This window comes from Sturnira hondurensis, unplaced genomic scaffold (assembly GCF_014824575.4).
Source record: "Sturnira hondurensis isolate 20B ecotype Veracruz unplaced genomic scaffold, ASM1482457v3 Scaffold0022566, whole genome shotgun sequence".
Lineage (NCBI taxonomy): Eukaryota > Metazoa > Chordata > Mammalia > Chiroptera > Phyllostomidae > Sturnira > Sturnira hondurensis.
Genome location: NW_028095197.1, coordinates 4,759,035 through 4,779,085, shown reverse-complemented (window position 1 = coordinate 4,779,085; position 20,051 = coordinate 4,759,035). Strand labels below are relative to the sequence as shown.

General features: G+C 48.5%; 1 protein-coding gene across 1 annotated transcript in view; it reads right to left on the bottom strand.

Annotated features, from left to right (window-relative positions):
- Positions 1-655: 655 nt before the first annotated feature.
- DAPK1 (death associated protein kinase 1) overlaps positions 656-20,051 on the bottom strand; it is a 177,236-nt gene continuing 157,840 nt past the window's right edge. Inside the window, exons 20-26 of the mRNA XM_037036143.1 lie at positions 18,280-18,502; positions 13,748-13,936; positions 12,093-12,290; positions 10,866-11,004; positions 9,368-9,488; positions 6,885-7,073; positions 656-2,878 (exon numbers count right to left, since the gene is read on the bottom strand). Coding sequence (XP_036892038.1) covers positions 1,646-2,878; positions 6,885-7,073; positions 9,368-9,488; positions 10,866-11,004; positions 12,093-12,290; positions 13,748-13,936; positions 18,280-18,502 — 2,292 coding nt within the window. The 3' untranslated portion in view covers positions 656-1,645. The remainder of the gene's footprint in view (positions 2,879-6,884; positions 7,074-9,367; positions 9,489-10,865; positions 11,005-12,092; positions 12,291-13,747; positions 13,937-18,279; positions 18,503-20,051) is intronic.

Here is a 20,051-nt window from a genome sequence, read left to right as displayed (position 1 = left end):
AGGGTGCTCTTCTCTCCACTTTCCTATCGAAATGGAAACTCCTGTCTGCCCGCTGCCGAGACTACAGGATTCTACTTGTCTTTCTGGCTCACCCAAGGGAAAATGAAGGAACTGCTTTTCATTAAAGTGAGAGTAAATGTGAAAATCATCTGGGCTCCTTTTTCTTTCCCAAACCATTCCCAATTTTAGCCATAATTAAGCACCTGAATAAACTGGGTGGTGTTTCACACCCAGGTTTAGCGAGTTTCTGGATTCCCCACCATCAGATTGGTCTGCCCCACCATGCGTGGTGGGGTGGGGTGTGGTGAGGAAAGACAAAGCAAAAAAAAAAAAAAAAAAGAATTCCTTTTGAATTAAAGACCAAGAAACTAATGCAACAAGCAATATAGTTTATTTTTTTTAAAAAGAAAAAAAACAACAAAAGAAAAACAAATGACTTTTTAACTACATTTTATAGATTAAGTAAAAATACTTGTATTAATATATATGTATATACATACTGCATATATATATACATATGATATAACATTAAAATTACATGCTTCTCAGGACAGAAGAATTAGGACATGTTCCCTCGTGTGAATTTAAAACTCTATCACAATTTAAAAGCACTGCAAGAAAACTTGCTTCCTTTATTTCCTTTTTTAGACTTCAAGTACAGGAAGTGATCAAACAGGATCTCAACGCGGGAAACCGTCTGCTATGCACGAATGACAACGGACTGCCACGAGTCATGAGTCACGGGCTTTGAATTCGCACACGGATCTTCAGAACCCTACGGCTGTGTCAATCTTCTACCTGAGATGGAGGGACTGAGAAAGCGTGACGGTCTGTCGTTTCCTTGTGGACGTTCACATGGATGTTTAAACAAAGGCTAATGAACACGTGTCTCATCGCAGCAACAACACTGGCCATGAACTCGCTCTAGAGGAGGATCCTTTCTCCCCTTTCCTTGCCAAAGAAAACACAAAATTGCCGGTGGGGGGGACACACCTCAGGGTGAAGCACCTCTGGCGATGATCGGCACACAGCAAGGGACAGAGAGGGAGCGTTTCCTTGGTGACAGCTCCTGGCTGACTTGGATGGTCTCAAACACCCCCTCGTCTGCAAAAGGCACTCACATATTGTCTATTTATAAATCATACAGTGGGAGTCCATACATGAGGGGTTTTCCTATAAATATAAAAAAGATAAGCTGAGGACATGATATATAACCAAAGAAAAGAGTTTAAGAAATGCACATTTTGGATAAATGTGTGCTTTTTTATTTAAAGGACAATCAATATAATAGTTAAAAAATTTGCACTGAAAAGTTAGGAGTTCCAATAAAATTATCAGTAAGAAGCAAGGTACTAGAGGCTGCGAGGTGGAGTCCTGAACACGGAGAGGAGGGATGCTAGCTTTTCCAATGGCCAAAGGAAGAGGTATGGTCAGCTCTTAAGCTAGAAAGACCATTTGCTCACGATGGAAGGTGTGAGAGGGAGGGAGGGAGTAGCAGAGAAACAGGTGCAGTGGGAGGGGGGTGGCGTCCTTCAGTGCGTGGGCACAGGAAGGGACGCACCCGGAACCTCTGATGGGAGACATGGGGGCTGCATCCCCCTTGCTTCTGCGGTTTGAAGACACCCTGCCCAAGCCACAGCTGCCCTCACCTGGACACGACCGAGCTAATGGAATTATAAGATGTGCCGCTGTTGCAGCTTGAGGCATAGGCCTCCTGGCCATTGCCATCGAGGTTGATTTTGAACACAGAGGACGCCTTCAGGAGAAAGTCTGCCGCGTCCCGGCGCCCCAGCTCCCGCAGTTTGGACATAAGGATGCCCACTGTGCTATCGGGGTAGGAGGTCCATTCCTGAAGCAGGGCGTGGACTGGGCTTGGGAGGAACTCCTTGGGAGCCCCACTGTTGGTGTTGTACTTTGCCACAAGGTCAGGGAGGCCCAAGTTCATGGCGAGAAGGCACCAGTCCTTCCCCATAGGATCGGGCGGGTCCAGCAGCCGACTAAGTTTCCTCCGGGTCAGGAGGTTCAGATCCGACGCATGGATGTCCATGCCTAGGCTGGCCTGCGAGTAGATGTCGTGACACCCGAAGCACGTGATGCTGCTGAAGCTTTCCCTGTACCCACCCATGGTGTTGGTCAGCGAGGTCTCCTTCAGGGTCTGCGCCCGGAAGAAGTCGCGTGGCTGGTAGATCATGACAGGCTCGTGGCGCTCCCTCAGCTGCTGGGGGCTCAGGTAATGCTTCACAGTCAACAGTCCCGGCAGCGTGGTGGCCATGACGTTCTCGATGGTGCTGCACACTGAGTCCAGCAGGAGGCAGCACCTGATCTTTTCCGACTCGAGCCCGCGGACCTGGACCTCGATGCCCTGGCCGTGGTTGACCAGGAGCACCAGCAGCTCGGCCCCGCGGTTGGCTATCTTGCAGCCGCTGACCCACAGGCGAATGTCTGCGTCCCCCTCAGCACTCTGTTGGTGGATCCACCGGCAGAGGTTCACCTGGACCTTGTGAAAGATGCCACATGGGAAGGGGGTGAGGTGCTCCACGGGGACAATGCGTACACCGCCATAGACCATCACCTCGTCCTCCTCATCTGTCCAGGAGCGGTGGAGATTGTCTGTCTTGATCAGGGCGGGGATGTCCACCATGGTCCCATTGCTCAGGTCCCGGGCGCAGATGTCCATGGCATCCAGGATCTGCAGCAGCTCTTCCACGTCACTGTCGGGCACCAGGCGCTGGACGTCCTCCACGGTGTAGCGGCCCCGGTAATGGTGCAGGGCCCGCGGGGTCTCCACGGACAGCAGCTTCCCAAGGACGTTGGTGCAGAGCCAGCGGGGGTCCAGGAGCAGCACGTCCTGGACTGTTTCGCTCTGCATGATGTTGATCTGCCAGCGGGGAAACAAGAGGTCACACCCTGAAACCTAAATGGACAGAGGCACGAGCTGCTCGGAGCACAGAAGGGCCTGTGCAGTGACAGAATCTGAGCAGAGGCCCAAGGAGTGACTTGGAGCACCCAGACGGCGGGATCTCAAAAATCAATGACTGTGCCGGAAAACCAGCTTGAGAAGGTTATAAAAGACACTTTGAAAAGACCACAGACTTTTAAAAATGGTCAGAGCAGCCCTGGAAAGTTACTCAGTGGGTGGGAGTGTCATTCCGAGAGGCAGGGTTAGGGTTCAGTCCCGGGTCAGGGCACAGCGCAGGGATGAACCAATGAGTGCCTGGGTGGATGAAATGGCCCATCGGTACTTCTCTCCCCTTCTCTCTCCAAAGTCAATCCAAACAAACAACTTGGAAAAAAAACCAAAACCACCCCTCCTCAGCTCAGAAGAAGCAGGTAAAAAAAATGCAGAAGCAAGTAAAAAAACCCCACAAAGCTAAATTAAGACCCTGTGAGGTTCTACTGTAGTAAATTAAGGGGGGACGGGGGGAAAGCTCAGTGCAATGAAAAAATAAAACAAAAAAATGTGAGAGATGGCAGCCAGCCAAATGGAATGAGTGATTTTTGGTTGGATTCTATCCCCCAAAATATATAAGTAAAAAGAGCAATAGAAAAATTATTGGCATAAGTGGCCAATAACATCTGAATAAGGACTATATATTCAATGACAGTGTTATATCACCACTATGCATCCAGAGTGTGATAGTTCAGTATATTGAGGTCATGTGGGAAAACGTCCTCTCTTTGGGCGATACAGGCTAAATTATTTAGGGGTGAAATGTCATGATGTTTGCAAAGTAAGTAAGAAAATAAATAGAAGAGATAGGGATAAAAGCAAATGTAGCAAAATGTTGACAACTGGTCAATTTATATGAGGGTTTGTTGTCTCTCAACTTCTCTGAAGGCTTGCGACTTAAAAAAAGACAGGGTGTTAAACTACACTGTACATTTTTAACATACATACATAAAAAAGTTCTGGAAAGACTGCCACCACGACAGTGATTAGCCCTAGTGTGGCCAGTGAGGAATGAAACTGGAGGTGATGGTCAGAGAGGACCTTAGCTTTACCAGTCACATTTGTTCCTTCAAAACCCCAAAGTTGGTGCCCTGGCTGGCGTAGCTCAGTGGACTGAGTGCTGGCCTGTGAATCAAAGGGTCGCCGGTTCGATGACCAGTCAGGGCACATGCCTGGGTTGCAGACCAGGTCCCCAGTAGGGGGTGCTTCAGTGGCAAGCACACACTAATGTTTCTATCTCTTTTTCTCTCCTTCCCCTCTCTATAAAAATAAATGAATAAGTGAAATCTTGGGGAAAAAAAGAGAAAGAACAGCTGGTCAATGAAAAGAAAAAAATCCACCTCCCCACCCCCTGCAAAAAAAAATAAAAGAGAAATAATCGCTGAAAACTCCACCAACCTGGTGAAGGAAACAGACATCTAAGTCCAGGAAACACAGAGTCCCAAACAAGATGAACCCTAATAGGCCCACACCAAGACCCATAAAAATAAAAATGCCGAAACTTGAAGATTAGGAGAGAATCTTAAAAGCTGCTAGTAACGTACAAGGGATCTTTTGTAAGACTCTCAACTGATTTGTCACCAGCAACTGTGAAGGCTAGAAGGGACTGGCGTGATACACGCACCGTGGGGAGGGGAGGCCTGTAATGAAGAGCACGTCACCCAGCACGGTTATCACCCGGAATTGCAGGAGAGGGAGTTTCCCAGACAAGCAAAAGTGAGAGGAGCTCATTGCCACCAGACCAGCATTATAAGAAATTTAGAGCAAAAGGTCAAAACTAAAAATAAGAAAATATAGGAAAGGAAAAAGAAATCTCACTGACTAAGGCAACTATCTAGTAGATGTAGTGGGTCAACTAATTCTAAAGCTAGTATAAAGGGCAAAAGACAAAAGTAGAAAGAGCATGTGTAACCATAGTAACAAATTAAGGGACATAGAAACATACACACAAAAGATGTAGAATATCTGAAAAACATAACTTGGGTGGGTGAGTAAAAAATGTAATGCTTTTAGAATGTGTTCAAACTTCAGTGACCATCAACTAAAAAGAGAGCACCCTGGCTGGCGTGGCTCGAAGGGTTGTCAGTTCGATTCCAGTGGGGGCACATGCCTGGGTTGTGGCTGGTCCCTGGCTGGGGGCATGCGGGAGGCAACTGATCAGTGTTTCTCTCCCTCTCTTTCTCCCTCCCTCCCTCCATCCCTCCCTCTGTGCCTCCCTTCCTTCCTTCCTTTCCCTCTGTCTAAAAAATAAAGTTAAAAAAAGAAAAGAAAAGAGAGCAAGAGAAGAAGAAACAGATCTACAAAAACAACCAGAAAACAATTAATAACATAGCAATAAATACATATCTATCCATAATTACTTTAAATGTAAATGCACTAAATGCACTAATCCAAAGACATAAGGTGGCTGAGTAGATAAAAAACAAGACTCGTGCATATTCTGCCTACGAGAGACTGACTTCAGATCAAAGGATGCACAAAGACTGAAAATGAATGGATGGAAAGAGATATTTCATGCAAAGGAAAATTTTTTAAAAGCTGGGGTAGCAATACTTATATCAAACAAAATGGGCTTTAAAACAAAGACTGGGATGAGAGACAAAGACGGGCATTACATGATAACAAAGGGATCAATCCAACAGGAGGATGGTAACATTTGTGAACATCTAGGCACCAAACATAGGAGAATCCAAATACATAAAACAAACCTTAACACACATAAAGGGAGAGATCAACAGGGTTACAATACTTGTAAGGGAACTGTAACAACCCACTTATATCAGTGCAGAGGTCACTCAGAAAGAACTCAACAAAGAAAGAGTGCCCTTAAATGACACATTGGATCATATGGATTAACAGATATTTACAGAACATTTCACTCCAAATCAGCAGAATACATATTCTTTTCAAGTGCACATGGAATGTTTTCCAGGCAGACCTCATGTTGGGCCACAAAATAAGTCTTGGTAAATTTATGACTGAAATCACATCGAGCATATTTTCTGATCACAACCATATAAAACTAAAAATCTATTACAAGAAGAAAACTAGAGTAAAAGACAAACATGTGGAGGCTAAACCACATGCTATTATACAGTCAATGGGGTAATGAAGAAACCAAGGAGGAAATAAAAAACATCCTGAACCAAATGAAAATGGAAACAGTCTAAATCCTGGGACACAGTAAAAGTAGTTCTAAGAAGGAAATTCATAGTAGTAGAAGCCTACCTCCAGAAATGAGAGAAGTCTCAAGTAAACAATCTGAACTTAAACCTAAAGAAAGTAGAAACAAACAAAAAAGCCCAAAGTGGGTAGAAGAAAGGAAATAATAAAGATCAGAGCAGAAGTAAATGAACTAGAGACCAAAAATAAAAACCAACCAAAAACAAAGCAACAGAAAAGACCAATGAAACTATGAGCTGGTTCTTTGAAAAGATAAATAGAATAGATAAACCGTTAGCCAGATTCATCAAGAAAAACAAGAGCAGAAAGAAGAGAAAGAGCCTAAATTGGTAAAATCAGAAAGAAAAGGGAAGAGACAACCCCAACAACAGAAATAAAAAGGACTGTAAGAGAACAGTATGAGCAATTATACACCGACACATTTGACAACCTAGAAGAAATGGATACATTTCTAGAAACATAATCTTCCAAGAGTGAATTTTGTTTCTAGTAGTCAGTCTGTTCAGATTTTCTGTCTTCCTGAGTCAATCAGTTATCAAAAAAACTCCCAACAAATAAAATTCCAAGACTAGAAGGCTTCACAGGTGGACTCTACCAGGCATCCAAAGAGGAATGACCACCTATCCTTCTCACACTATCCCAAAACACCCAAGAGGGAAAGCTCCCAAACTCGTCTTCAAGGCCAGCCTCGCCCCGATGCCAGCCTCGCCCCATGCCTCCGGGACCCCTGCTGGGCTCGCAGGGCCCTTACCTCGCCGGCGCTGTGCAGCTGCTGTGCTATGCACCGGAGGTCCTCCTCGCTGGCCAGGGGGTTCAGCTGGTCCTGCACGTCATACACAAACTGCTGCAGCGACATCAGCTGGTTGGGTCCGTTAAGCTTCCTCCAGGAAGGCAGCGTAGAGATGATTTTCTCGCACAGGTGAGTCATCGGAGGGCAGACCTGGGAGGTGCAGGCGGGACAGGTCACTTCACAGCTGTGGGGACTTGGGGGGAGGCTGGATGTTCATGGGGACTGTTGTGGAAATATTATTTCTGTTTGGACGAATTCTTGATAATTGGCTTAAAATGAGTTTTTAATCTTTTAACTTGGTTAAATAAATTAGTCTATGCTACGGACTCATCGACTCGACCACTCCTTTCTAATTAAAATCCACACTGCACTGCATCATTCATTCGGCAGTCCACTCGTAGATCACAGCTTTTGGGTCAGCAAAATTCTACTCCCTGCTCAAAAGACAACCCCCGCCAAAAAACAAACCCCAAAAAGCCAACAAAAAAACCCAACAAAAAACAAAAGCAAAATTCCCAAGGATAAAGGCAGTTCCAACTGCCTGACCTCAGGAGTTGAGGGTGTGTGCGCGAAGCAGACATCATGCCACATCCAAGGTCACAGACATCCTGTAGCCTGGTGTGCACAGGCCCCAATTCCACCTGGTGGGGAGGCACAGGGAACCCTTCACAGACCGTGGTTCCCGATTGTTACCCAAAGGCTTCTGGGACGGAGCTCCTCTGAGACTCGGCCAGACTACTCCCGCTGCTGACTGGGCCTTGGTGGGGCCCCATCAGAAAGCCAGGGCAGGGCTTTGTGCGGTTTCGTGGGAGGCGAGGGCCCAGGAAAACTGCCCAAGCATGCCTGCAGGTGGGGCCTGGCGATGCAGGTCCTGTCAGGGGGGCAGTGAGCTCTCACCGCAGGAGGCGGCAGTCTGGCCGGTGTGGAAGAGGCAGTTGCTCCCTGTACTCACAGGCATGGGCAGCAGAAGCTCCCTAGGGGCACGTTTGCCCTTTTCACGCCTATTTCAGAGAACTTTGTGAATATGATGGATAATAACCTTGGATGTGTCAAACCCATCGAGAATATAATTCCCCGGTCTATCTCACCTTGTAACTTTGTTTATAGAATTTGTTTGCCAGAAAAGAAACATTTAACTTTTATGTTGTCAAATAGGTATATTTTCTTTGACAGCTCCTGGGGTTTTCTATCTTCATTTGAAAGGTTTACCAAAGCAGCCCCAAGTTATTTTAAATTCCATTCTCTTACATTTCCATTAAAGACAGTGCTTTATTTTACACTTAAAGGCTTTAATCTGCCTAGAATTTATTTTTGGGCTATACAGTGATTAGGAGTTAACCTTACTTCTTTCGAGGCTCATATCCAGTTGTGACAGCTGCTTTATAGAACGTTAAGATTGAAAACACAGTCCTCTCCATCCCTTTCAGATGCAACCTGGAGCTGTATTGATTTATATAACTTGGGAAAGTGACATGTTTACTAAGATCGTGCCATCCAGGTCCAGTCTCATTCCATTTTATTCATCCATTACTTTATGCCTTTCAATAAATGGTGGTGACTTTTTAAAGACTTTTCTGCATTTTTAAAATATTTCATGTCACGTTTTGGTATCATCAATATTTTTTTTAAATCAAGCTTTTATTTTTTAGAGAGAGGGGAGGGGAGGGAGGAAGACAGTGAGAGAAACATCCTTGGGTTGCCTCTCACATGCCCCTCAACTGGGGAATCAGCCTGAAACCCAGGCACGTGCCCTGACTGGGAATTGAACCAGTGACCTTTTGGTTTCCAGGCCAGCGTCCAACCCACTGAGCTACACAAGCCAGGGCTGTACCATTCTATTTTTTAAAAATGTGTTACGTTTATTGGGGTGACTATGGTTAATAGCATTACGTAAGTTTCAAGCATTCAATTCTTTATCACTCGCATATTGCATTGTGTGCTCTGCCCCCGAAGTCAAGTCTTCCCTATTACCATAGGTTTGACCCTGTTTACCCTCCTCATCCTCCCCCAGCTCCTGTCTCCTCTGGTAACCACTTCTGTTGTGTCTGTGACTCTGTCTCTTTGTTTTGTGTGATCGTTTGTTACTTTCTTTTCATATCCTATGTATAGGTGAAATCATAGGTGAAATCATATGGTCCTTTACAAGTCACTCCGGAATTGCTTTTGTAATTTGTCAAAAGCAATTTCACTTTTAAACAAACCACTAACACTGTTATAACTTCCTACACTGTCCATCACACCCCTCTGTTCATCACAACCCCTTTACCTCACAGCCATTGCCTTCTTTCTCTGCTCTTTCTTAGGGTAAAAGCATGCCCACGCAGCTGACTCCCATTGGGTGCCCAGAAAACGGAACCGAACCAGAGGGCAGGACAAAGATACCCAACTCGCGGGGTCCCTGATGGGGGAGGGGCAGGGGTCCTGCCCTTCCCAGGTATACTCACCGAAACAATCTGGCTCCGTATTTCTTGCAGGTGATTTCGAAGCACTTTCATGTCCTTAGACCCAGAAGCCCCCGCATCCAGAACAAACAGCTTGTTGGAAATGTGCAGATCATTCCCAAACCTAATAAGGGAAGAGCGGCAGCCTCATCAGGGGTGTTTCCACGGCAGGGCCAGAAAGGCTGGGAAGGGCCAGGGAGTTCCGGCGACCTTGCAGAGGTCCCCCTCCCCGCAGCTGGCTGGGCTCTGTGATGTGACACGGGGGCAGAGGCTGGAGACACCCACGAGCTTCCGGTCACGCAGACGAGGACCTCGGGGCCCATACAACGGCGGGGACACGGGTGGGAAGATGTCGGCTGCTCTGAAGCAGGCGAGGTGAGGCCTGACGGGCTCCCCTTACGCGTTCCGACAGGAGACGCTGTTGCAGTTGACAGAGTAAGAGTAGGGGGTGGGTATGAAAGTTACAACTTAGGTCTGAAGAGAGGGGCAGAGCCCTATTTTTCACACCAGGAAGAGAACAGGTTGCTGTCTTCCGTGGAAGAGAAACGAAGTTGCTGGCACAGGACGCCAAGCTGCAGGTTTAAACTTTCTGCTGATAGACGCTGAGTAGGACTACAGGGCGGGGCAGACGGAGGCTCACGGCTGTGAGGACGCGAAACAGGGTTTATCCTGTAGTGTAATTTGTTAATCATGGTATTATTCTCCATATGAACAACGGTAAGCCTACGTGTGTCTGCCCCACCCTGCATGTATTTTTTACAGGGTGGCTGTGTGCACGTCCATATTTGTAAGTGAAACACAAGTGTTACAGAACAGCTTGACGGGAAGTAGACTTTGATATTCTCCACTGCACTCCGATCCATCCCACCCATTTCGGAGGGTAGTCAGGACCCTCGAAATGAATCTCTGACCCAATATTATGAGAAATGTTGATCAGTGGCACTGTGATAATCACCCAAAAAACTGAAAGCTGAAACGATGGAATAAACTATGCATCTAATGTATAGATGGTCACCCATGGTGACCATGGTTGCTAACACTGTATTTTACAGTTAGAATTTGCTGAGAGTAGAACTTCAGAATCAGAGAGAGAGAGAAAGAGAGAGAGAAATATGATGATGGATGTTTTAATTGACTAGATGGTGCGAATCCTGTCACATTGTAAACATATATCAAATCACCATAGTGTATACTTTAGCTATCTTACAATTGTATTTGTCAATGATACCTCAATAAACTGGGGAAAAAAACCATAAAACAACTAAAGGAAGTTATCTCTAGGCTGTGGGACCAGGAGGTGATAAGAAAAAGACTTTCTTTTTGTCCCATGCCATTTACTACTGTTCGATTTGTTATTATGTGTACTCATTGCTTGGATAAAAATGAAAAGTACAACAAGAAGGCAACCAGAGAAAAGAGGTCTTTAATTTCTGTCAGTCCTTTTGGTAGCTCACAGGACTTGGGTTTGTGTTACCCCCAAAGTCCTTGTGAAGACCCTCACCTGTTTCTGATCTCTTTCAACAGTGTTGTGTCTTTGTCATATCCAAACTCGCCCCCAGCCGGGCGGGGAACGTTCATGATGTCGGCGTGCGTGGCCACCAGGACAACTCGGAGTGGGTTCTTCAGCTTGCCGCCGAAGGCTGGGGGCAGAGAGAAAGCTGGTTCAGAGGGGGGTCCTCCTTCCCGGTCACCTTTCCTCCCCAGGTGAGGGGGGCTGAGCTGGCTGTAGGCCCCGGCTGTCCTCCAGGTGGACGTGCAACCTGCCTGGAGACTTGAGGCCCAGGACTCGCTGTGCCCTGCGACCCCTGGGCCCTAGGCCCTGCTGATAATAAAATGGGCCTGTCCTCTGGGTCTTGAGAAAAGCTGTTCAGGAATGGACCAGAACCGACCACAGAACACAGGACACAGGACGCTTCTCAAATCTATCTCCAAATGGCCCCTGCTTGCAGCGGGGAGAGCCTGACCTTTGACCCGGGGGTCGCCCTTTCCAAGCCCAAAGGAAACCCTGTGAATGCGGCAACACCACGGAAATGACTGAGAAGGGAAACGCCTGCAATCCACATGACAAGCTCTCACTTCTGGGAGTGTTTAAGACAAAACCATAAAAAGAAAGAGACAGAGAGAAAGAAATAAAGTGATGGTACCCTGTGGGGAATTAAGCTCAATTTATTTAATTATGTACAGGCTTTTCAGAGGAAAAATTGACTGCTAAGTTTTGTATCTTGCCAGAGAAAGCTGCTGCTTTTGTTACAGGAAAAGAACAATGCTATTTTCTCCTCTAGGATAAAGTCAAGACAATGCATTCAGTCAATATGGCCTTCTTTCTTGCTTTTTGATGGAACTACAGAATGCAGGAGAGCTCACTCTGCTTATGAATTATGTACCCACGAGGGAAAGGCGCAGTCGCTATCAAAGGATGTATTCCACCTTGCACCCAATGAAAGCGACCACGGCTCTGAAATATAGGAAGAGAGTGAGAACTGGCCCTTAAGGAGTAATAGCTCAGACTCAGGTCTCTGTGGCAGAAATATGTGGTCATGAAACGACTCCCTGTGGAACAAAACGAACAGCTGAGCCTCAGGGAACTTCCAGAGCGGAAATCATAGCGTAGGAAGGAGGGATGTAGGTGTCCACGGCTGTTGGCCACAAGCTATAGGAGCCCAGCCCAGCGAGGGGAGGGGAGGCCAGCAGGAAGGGTGCTTGCTCATCCAGGGGCGTCTCAGCTTACCTATGGGTTCTTCAACTGGCACAAGAGACTTCAGGAAACTGAGCCAGAAAACAACTTGATTCAGCTGGATCTCATAGGGCTCTTCTAGACTAAAAACGATGACATGGATTGATGTGGGATCGTTTGCAGCAAAATAGTCATAAGAGCAGAAGTACACAGGATTTCCAGAGAACTCCCACACACTGAAATCGCCAACTCCTACAGAGAAAAATGAGGCTTACTGTTGTGAAACGCCACCCCCAAATTTCAGTCAGTTTTCCTTAGCACTTTGGAGGGTTCCAGTAGGGATGGTGCCATCCAGAGCGTTTATCTGTTTGTCTCTGCACCTACTTAAATACAGAGCTGCCTTTGTAATATCTTTGGGACGTACGCCTGGGTCATTGTGGAAGATCCCCAGGGCCGTTCTAGTGCCTCCCCCTGAGCACAGGCACTCCTGGGGCTCACGACCCTCAACGTCTGGCAGCTAAGTCCTTTGAGTGAAAAGTTCTGGAACACAGAAAGAGGCCCCCTGAAGACTGGGAGCCCTGGGAACCAGACTTGGGATGGGGAGGAGGCCTGTGGAGGGAGAGGGGCAGGGACGGTGGGTGACGAGGACATGCTTCTCCTGTCTTTATGCTGCAGGGCCAGCTTGCTCGAAGAACATTTGACTTTTAAGAGGGCAAAACGTGCGTGCCCTTTAATTCTGTTCCACTGGGGGGTATTGTTCTCAAAGTGGGGTTCCTGGGCCAGCAGCAGCATCACCTGGGAACCCCCAGACCTGCTGAACCAGAAGCTCTGGGGCAGAGGCGGGCAGTCTGTTTTCACGAGCCCTCCAGGGCATTTGGTGCAAGGAGGGGTTTAAGGACCTCCCGTTAAGGCCTGCCTGGCGTAGTTCGGTGGATTAAGAACCTCCACTTTAGGTCACACACACACACACACACACACACAGGCGCCTTCATGAAGCTGTTCCCACCTGCCTCCCTGTGCCAGCCACGGTAGCAAGCCCTTTAGGAATATCAGCTCATAAAATCGTCCCAGCTGAGGGAACTGAGTCTTGGAGAAACTGCTTTATCTTTATCTAAACTGGGTCTCCACAAGCAGGGGCCTGCTGTTCCAGTGACTTGGGCCCAGATGGGGGCCTGCAGCCCCGGGGTTACTGCAGGGAAGATGCAGCGGTTATGGGAGGAAGTAAACCATCCCTGGCTACATCTAAAACTTCACCCCTTGGAAGGGTTTGAGAGCAAAGAATATACTTGAAATTTTACTTATGAAAAAAAATTGCCTATGTCGGTATCAATGCATTAGCCATGAATGTAGATGTATTTAAAAATAATTCTTCTTCTCTATTGGGTATATCAACCTTCTAGAGGGATTCTATTTTATGAGATTTCCCATCCGAGGGGATGTTTAGCTTGACTTTAAAAAACATATTAATTTACTCAATAGTAAAGTAATTTATTAAGCACCTATTATGCACCTGCTTTGTGCTTTGCTAGGTGCATTAACCAGCCCTGCTTCCGCCCTGGGCCACTGCCAGCGTCATTGCACTGGCTCTTCCTCTGTCGGTTGTGGAGCTGGGATGCTGCCCGTGGGGACAGGCTCCCTCTACGGAATCACCTAAAGCTCTGGCAAGGGGATGCTTGAAGTCCCTCCCCTTTGCTGTGGGAGGGACGTACCATTCAAATAGGCGTTCTGGATATCGATGGCCTTCGTGGACTGGTCGTCGGCAGAGCAGTGTGCGTGGTGGGATGGGGCCACGAACACCTCCAACATCCCCTTGGTGAGGCCTGGCTCGAACATCATGCTGCGGCTCCTCACGCTCACGTTCTCGCAGCCCGGGTACAGGTTGTTGATGCTCACGGACACTGCGGGCAGACAGGAAGCCGGTGAGACCAGCACGGGGCAGCATGCACGCTTGCTCTTCCCTCCCAGCCTTTGCTCCTGTGTGGCGCTTTTCTAGGACACTCCCTGTCCCCACCCCACTCCTGCTTCCGGAGGGTTTGTGTAAGATTCTTGGGTGTGTTGGCCTGATTCTTTGGTTGGCGCCCCCTCTTGTACCAGAGAGGCCGACCCCAGGGACTGCATCTCCCAGGCTTGCTTGCCATTTGCTGCTGGCTGAGGTCAGCCAATGGGAGGCACTGGAGATGCCGAGGGGAGAGAAAGGCGGCCTCCTGGTTGGTGGCTCAGCCTTTAGCCTCCAGAGTTTTCCGGAGACCGTAACACAAAGGGCCAATTTTCCTACCGCAGACAAGCTTTTGGCTGCCTGAGGGCCATTAATGTGGGCACCTCTCCCAGGAAAGGAAAAAGGCCTGACCATTCCAGCGAGGTCGTGGGTGTCCGGAGTGCTGGTCTGGGAGACGGCAGAGCACGGCCCCCAGGCACCAACTAGCAGTGCCACCTTGAAGTGACGATGCTGCTGTTTCTGAAAACAGACCTCCTTCCCTGGAGGCCACAGCCATCCGGTATGGCCTGCCCCCTCTTTCAACCAGGGCTCCTCTAGGTGGCCCTCATGTCATATTTGTGCCACGCTCTGCTTTTCCAAGGACATCATGAACGCTGTTTTGTGAGGGTCAGGAAGTGACTGTTGAGCTGCCCAGACTACGTCTGGCTGCGGCCAGGCCCTGCGTGCTGCTGCCCCCTGCTGGCGGCTCCCTCAGCGCAGGCTGTGCTTGCTCTTCACCCAGCTGCAGGGGACCTGCTATAGGGCCTGCGGGCAGGGCTCCTGGCTATATCCAGGCCTCAGGCAGGTCTAGATCTAATTAAAAGTGAGTTTTGGGTCTTCCAGAGACTTTCTGGATAGAAACTTTACCCACCCCCGCCCCACCCCTTGGAGCAGACCAACCACCTGGTACCAAGCAACACAGGCCTCCACGGGTCATGCATCTCTTCTGTAGTTGCCTAGGACCTCCAGGGGGCCACCTGGCTTTGGCCAGACAGACCTGGGACTGAATTACCCCTCTGACTTTGACTACAGGTGACCTTGACTCAGGGGTCACACATGCCAATGCATTCCTGAAGTATAATTTCTATAAAAGGCAAAACTTCACACATGGGGTGGGTGAGTCTGCGTCTGAGCCCTCCGTTCTGACCTATGGGACTCTTGGAATTAGGGGGTTGGGTGGAGATGAGACGAAATGCCCTCTGTACCGGGCAGCTGCCCACCTGCCCACTGCCGGTGCCAGGTGGGAATGTGACCCAGTGTGGCCAAAGCTTCCACTCTTTCACAAGAAGCAAAGTATTTTGCTTTTTAGGTGAAAATTTCAGATTTTTTCTTTTTTAAAATTTATTCTAATTTTTATTGACTTAATTGTGATGACATTAATAAAATTATATAGGTTTCAGGTGTACAGCTCTGTAATACATCATCTGTATATTGTATCGTGTGTTCACCACCCCAAGTCAAGTCTCCCCCATCACCATTTATCTCCACTTTACACTCCTCTACCTCCCCTACTCCCCTGTCTCTGGCAATCACCATACTATTGTCTGTACCTACGAGGTTTTTTTCCCTTAAAGATTTCATTTATTTATTTTAAAGATTTTATTCATTTATTTTTAGAGAGAGGAGAAGGGAGGGAGAAAGAGGAACATCAATGTGTGAGAGATACATTGAATAGTTGCCTCTGACACGCCCCCAACTGGGGACCTGGCCTGCAACCCAGGCATGCGCCCTGACTGGGAATTGAACTGGCGACCCTTCAGTTCATAGACGGGCACTCAATCCACTAATCCACACCAGCCAGGGCAGATTTTTTAAAAAATCCCTTCACCTTTTTCAATGTTGGCAGCTAATTGCATTTTTCTCTTTCCTCTTGGCCATACTGCATCTTGTCAGGTGGCTGGGTTTCAGCCTCTGCCTCAGGCAGAAACACCTCGTGTAAGCCTCCAGTTCCTTTTCTGTGAAATGGGCTTATGACACAAGTGTGCAAAATTAAGAGACTCCAACTCGGCACCTGGAGCAGAGGTCCGTGCACACTATGTGTACCTCCCACGCACCTTCCCACACTATCTGGCTCCTCCCTAGGTTTTGTTGTTGTCTCCCCAAGAAGCAGCAACTCTGCCAGCTCGAGGATCAGTTGTTCGATGTCCCCTTTGCCCTCTCTCCTATGTTTCCAGCATTTGTCACCTTGAGTTTTGCAGGCCCCCAAGTGCACTTTCTCTCAGTTGCAGGACCACAGACAGCAGAGCTGTGCTTCCTGAGAGAGCAGGGACGTCAGCCCCCAGGAGAAGGGAACACATTTTGAAGATTTTCCCCATGCTGCTCAGAACCCAGCGCCCTCTGAGATGATGGGACCCCAGAGAGATTCTGAAGAACTGGGGCCCGTGGGCTGTAAGAAAGAGCAGTGTTTACCTCCTAGCAGCCCTTTCCAAGAAGCCCAGGCCTGGCTGAGAAGGGACCTTGACAGACATTGGAGGGTTCTGGCCAAGAAGGCAGCTCTGACCGGAGGGAGGGGAGAGAACAGGAGGAGCAGCCTCCCTGTGAGGCCTGTGCTGACGGCAGCGGGGGTGGCTGGTTCGGTGGAGAGAACGTTCCAGCACTGAGCCCTTGACCCATGTCTCTCTAAGCACTGGCTGGAGGACGTTGCCATACACATTGCGACTTACTGATAATCTGGCCACCTTGAGTTGAATTTTATCAAGAATCTACTTCTAGATTTTTCCAGATGTGGAAACTTGACCACAAGAAAGATGAATGGAGACATTAATTGTGAATGTAGGGTTGAGCAGCCCAGATCTGTTTCTGGAGGGGAAGCCACATACCACGTGCTGCGTGACTGGTTCAGTTTAGCTCATGGGACCTGGGCCACCAACTTCATACCCAATGACGACTTACTAAAAACCAGCCATGGACCCACACAGATCTCTCTCTGTTTTACACACACACACAGTCTCCACCCTCCTCACCCCCAAAACGGGGGTTCGGACTGGAGTGACCTTAACCCACTGCAGGAAAGAGCTGGCTCACTCTCGGGAGACACTGTAACTTCCAGAGGCTGACCTTGGACTAGGAACACCGGCAAAATTGCGATGCCAATGGAAAAGGTGGGCACACAGATGCCCTTACTCAGAAGCTGTGTCACGAACTAGCACTGGCTCAGGAGCCAGGTACTTCGTCAACTGCCGGCTGTGTGACTGCGGGCAGCCTACCGGACCCCTCACGGCTTCTGTAAAACACCGCATCAGCAATACGAGGTAGCAACTTCATAGTCATTCTAATTACAAATACATTTTGGTTATTTTTTTCTCCAAGTTCCTGCTGTGCTCAGACAACAGGTGGAAAGGGGCATATAAATCTCAGTCAACTGTCCGCCTACATGAATGCTTCCCAGACTTGCCTCATGGAGAGACGGATGACACAGGACCACAAACTGTGCAACATTTGTTTTCAGCCTGGGGAACCGATATGACCTTTGTGATATGATGTACAGAAAAGGAATTTGAGGCACATGGCTTCAAAACTGACGCTACTTAGGAAAATCTCCGAAGGTCTTTATTCTTACTTAGCAAAACCTCCATCCCTCACTCTAAAGTGGGTTTCAGAAGTAGCACCCAGCTTGCACACTTTCCTTGTGCTCACTGTGGTGTTTCTCCCTGGGGACAGACAGGTAACTCTGAAATTGTGGGTATGAATCCACCAATAATTGTGTCTCAGTACAGCAGAGGAAGATGGCGAGGCCCGCTTCCCAGTGGGGGTCCATGAGCAGAGAGATCAACCCTGAAAACCGTTAAGGAGCCTTTCAAAACCATGGACCAGCTCTGAATGTGCAGGGTGGTGATCCCACGCGAATCCAACTTTGTTGCTCCACACCCTCAAATTTCTAGGTGTTCCTGCAGCCTTCCAGGAAGAAGGCATGGGGCGAGGCCCCACCCTTGGCATCAGTATTGGATCTGTGCAGCCTGGGACCATGTGAGTCTAAATTCTCTGCGCCTTCGGGAGCAGAGGCCCGAGTGGAACTCAACGCAATTCTGCTACTTGCACGTCTGTGACTGTGAGCTGTTGCGTCTGTGCCTGTGACTTCAGTGAGGCCCTTTCCTTACTATTCTGGGCAATAGGAGGGCTAGACCCCACCTGAAAGCCACTCAGGCTGTGGGATCTAGTCAGCCCGGGATCAAGTGACCATAACAAAGCCACCACTCATTTTAGACCCTGACCCAAGAGAGGGCAACAAACTACTGTAGAGACAGGGGCTGGGTTGGAGGTGCCTACCTGCCGGCTTGGAAGCCAAGGGTGAAGGTGGAAACCTCGTGGAGTTGGTGGAGGAGAGCCGGGGCCGGCGCCGTCGGAAGAAGCTCCTCAGCAGCCCGCACTTGAGAGACTCCACCAGGGTGGTTTTCCCAGAGCTCGAGTGGCCGAACAGCTTCAGTTTGATTCTCGGTTGCAGGTTCTGTGTGGGTCGCAGCTGCTGGACGAACAGTCCTCGGTGCGCATCCTGAACACAGATGCAAGAGGGCCTGTTAGTCGCTGACTTTCAGGGTTCTGAACCCCCGGGCTAAGTCCATCCTTCCTGGCCTGTGATTTTTACCCATTTTGAAGATTTTGTTTTATTTTTTAGAGAGACGGGATGGGAAGGAGAAAGAGAGGGAGAGAAACATCAATGTGTGGTTGCCTCTCACGTGCCCTCTACTGGGAACTGGCCTGCAACCCAGGCATGTGCCCTGACTGGGAATCCAACCAGTGACCCTTTGGTTCACAGACTGGCACTCAATCCACTGAGCCACATCAGACAGGGCCGATTTGTACCCATTTTGTCCTATTTTCATCACATGTTTAAAAAAATTCATGTAAAATGCACATAACACTCTCTTAGGAACTTTCAAATGTATCATACAGTAGTATTAACTACAGTCATCACATTTTACATTATATTCCCTGTATCTGATTTATTAAAGACTTTATCTGGTTAAGAATCTTTTTAAAAAGTCAAAAAAACCTAAATGTATATGACTTACCATTCGCCACTTTAACGTGTGCCATTCAGAGTCTGTCTGTTTACAGGGCCGGACGACCACCACCACCTAACTCCAGGGCATTCTCATTGGCCCAGAGAAAGACTCTGTACCCATTACGGTCACTTCCCACCCCCTCTCTGTGCAGCCACCATGACCACCCATCTGCCCTCTGTCTCTGAGGATTTGTCGGTCCGAAGTTTGACGCACAAGGAGTGGGCGGGGCCTTCCTGTGAAACAGGGTCAGCCCCTGCTCCTCTCCGGGTGGAGGGGCCTGCTTCTGTTCAGACGTGGTGACGTGGTGACAGTAGGAGATGCGGAGAACAAGAGCTTCACAAGGCAGAAAGCTAAATCATGGGGAGGGAGCCCGGAGACCTGGTAACCTTTCCACTTTCTTCTGTCTCAGCTCTACAGGGAGAAGCTAGAGTCTCCCCAACACCAGATAATCCACACATTCATCCATCAGTACACATTTATGGAGGGCCTCCTGTGTGCCAAGCACAGGGCGGGGCCATCTGGACCTGTCTTGCTCTGTGGGATCAGAGAGATGCAGACACATGAACACTGACATCTAACGTAAGATGGGTGCTTCTGATGGGAAGCCATGAGGCTCCCTCCTGTCTCAGGCGCCAGCCTCATTCCCACCACTCCAGCCTGGCTTCTGTCTTGGTGTGACCTCAGTCCCGGCCAGACCGCTGCTGCCAGTTCGAAATCCTGAGAGGTGCTGATTTACTGCTGAGCCACTGTTACTTTTCCCACGAATGACCAGGCAAAATCGGATGAAAACTCCCAACTCTCCTGAAGGGTCCAAAGTTCGTACCCCTATTTTCTGTTGGTAAAGTGTGACCCCACTTTTTCAGCAGGGTAACACTGCCCCCTAGTGGACATTTACAACATCTGCAGGGACACTCTTGGTTCTCACTGTTGGGGAATGCTGCCGGTGGTGGGTCCGAGGCCCAGATGGGTACACAGAATGTCCTGGGAGCAGGAATTCTCCTAGGCCGACTTGTAAATGTCTGCTGAGCGTTTATA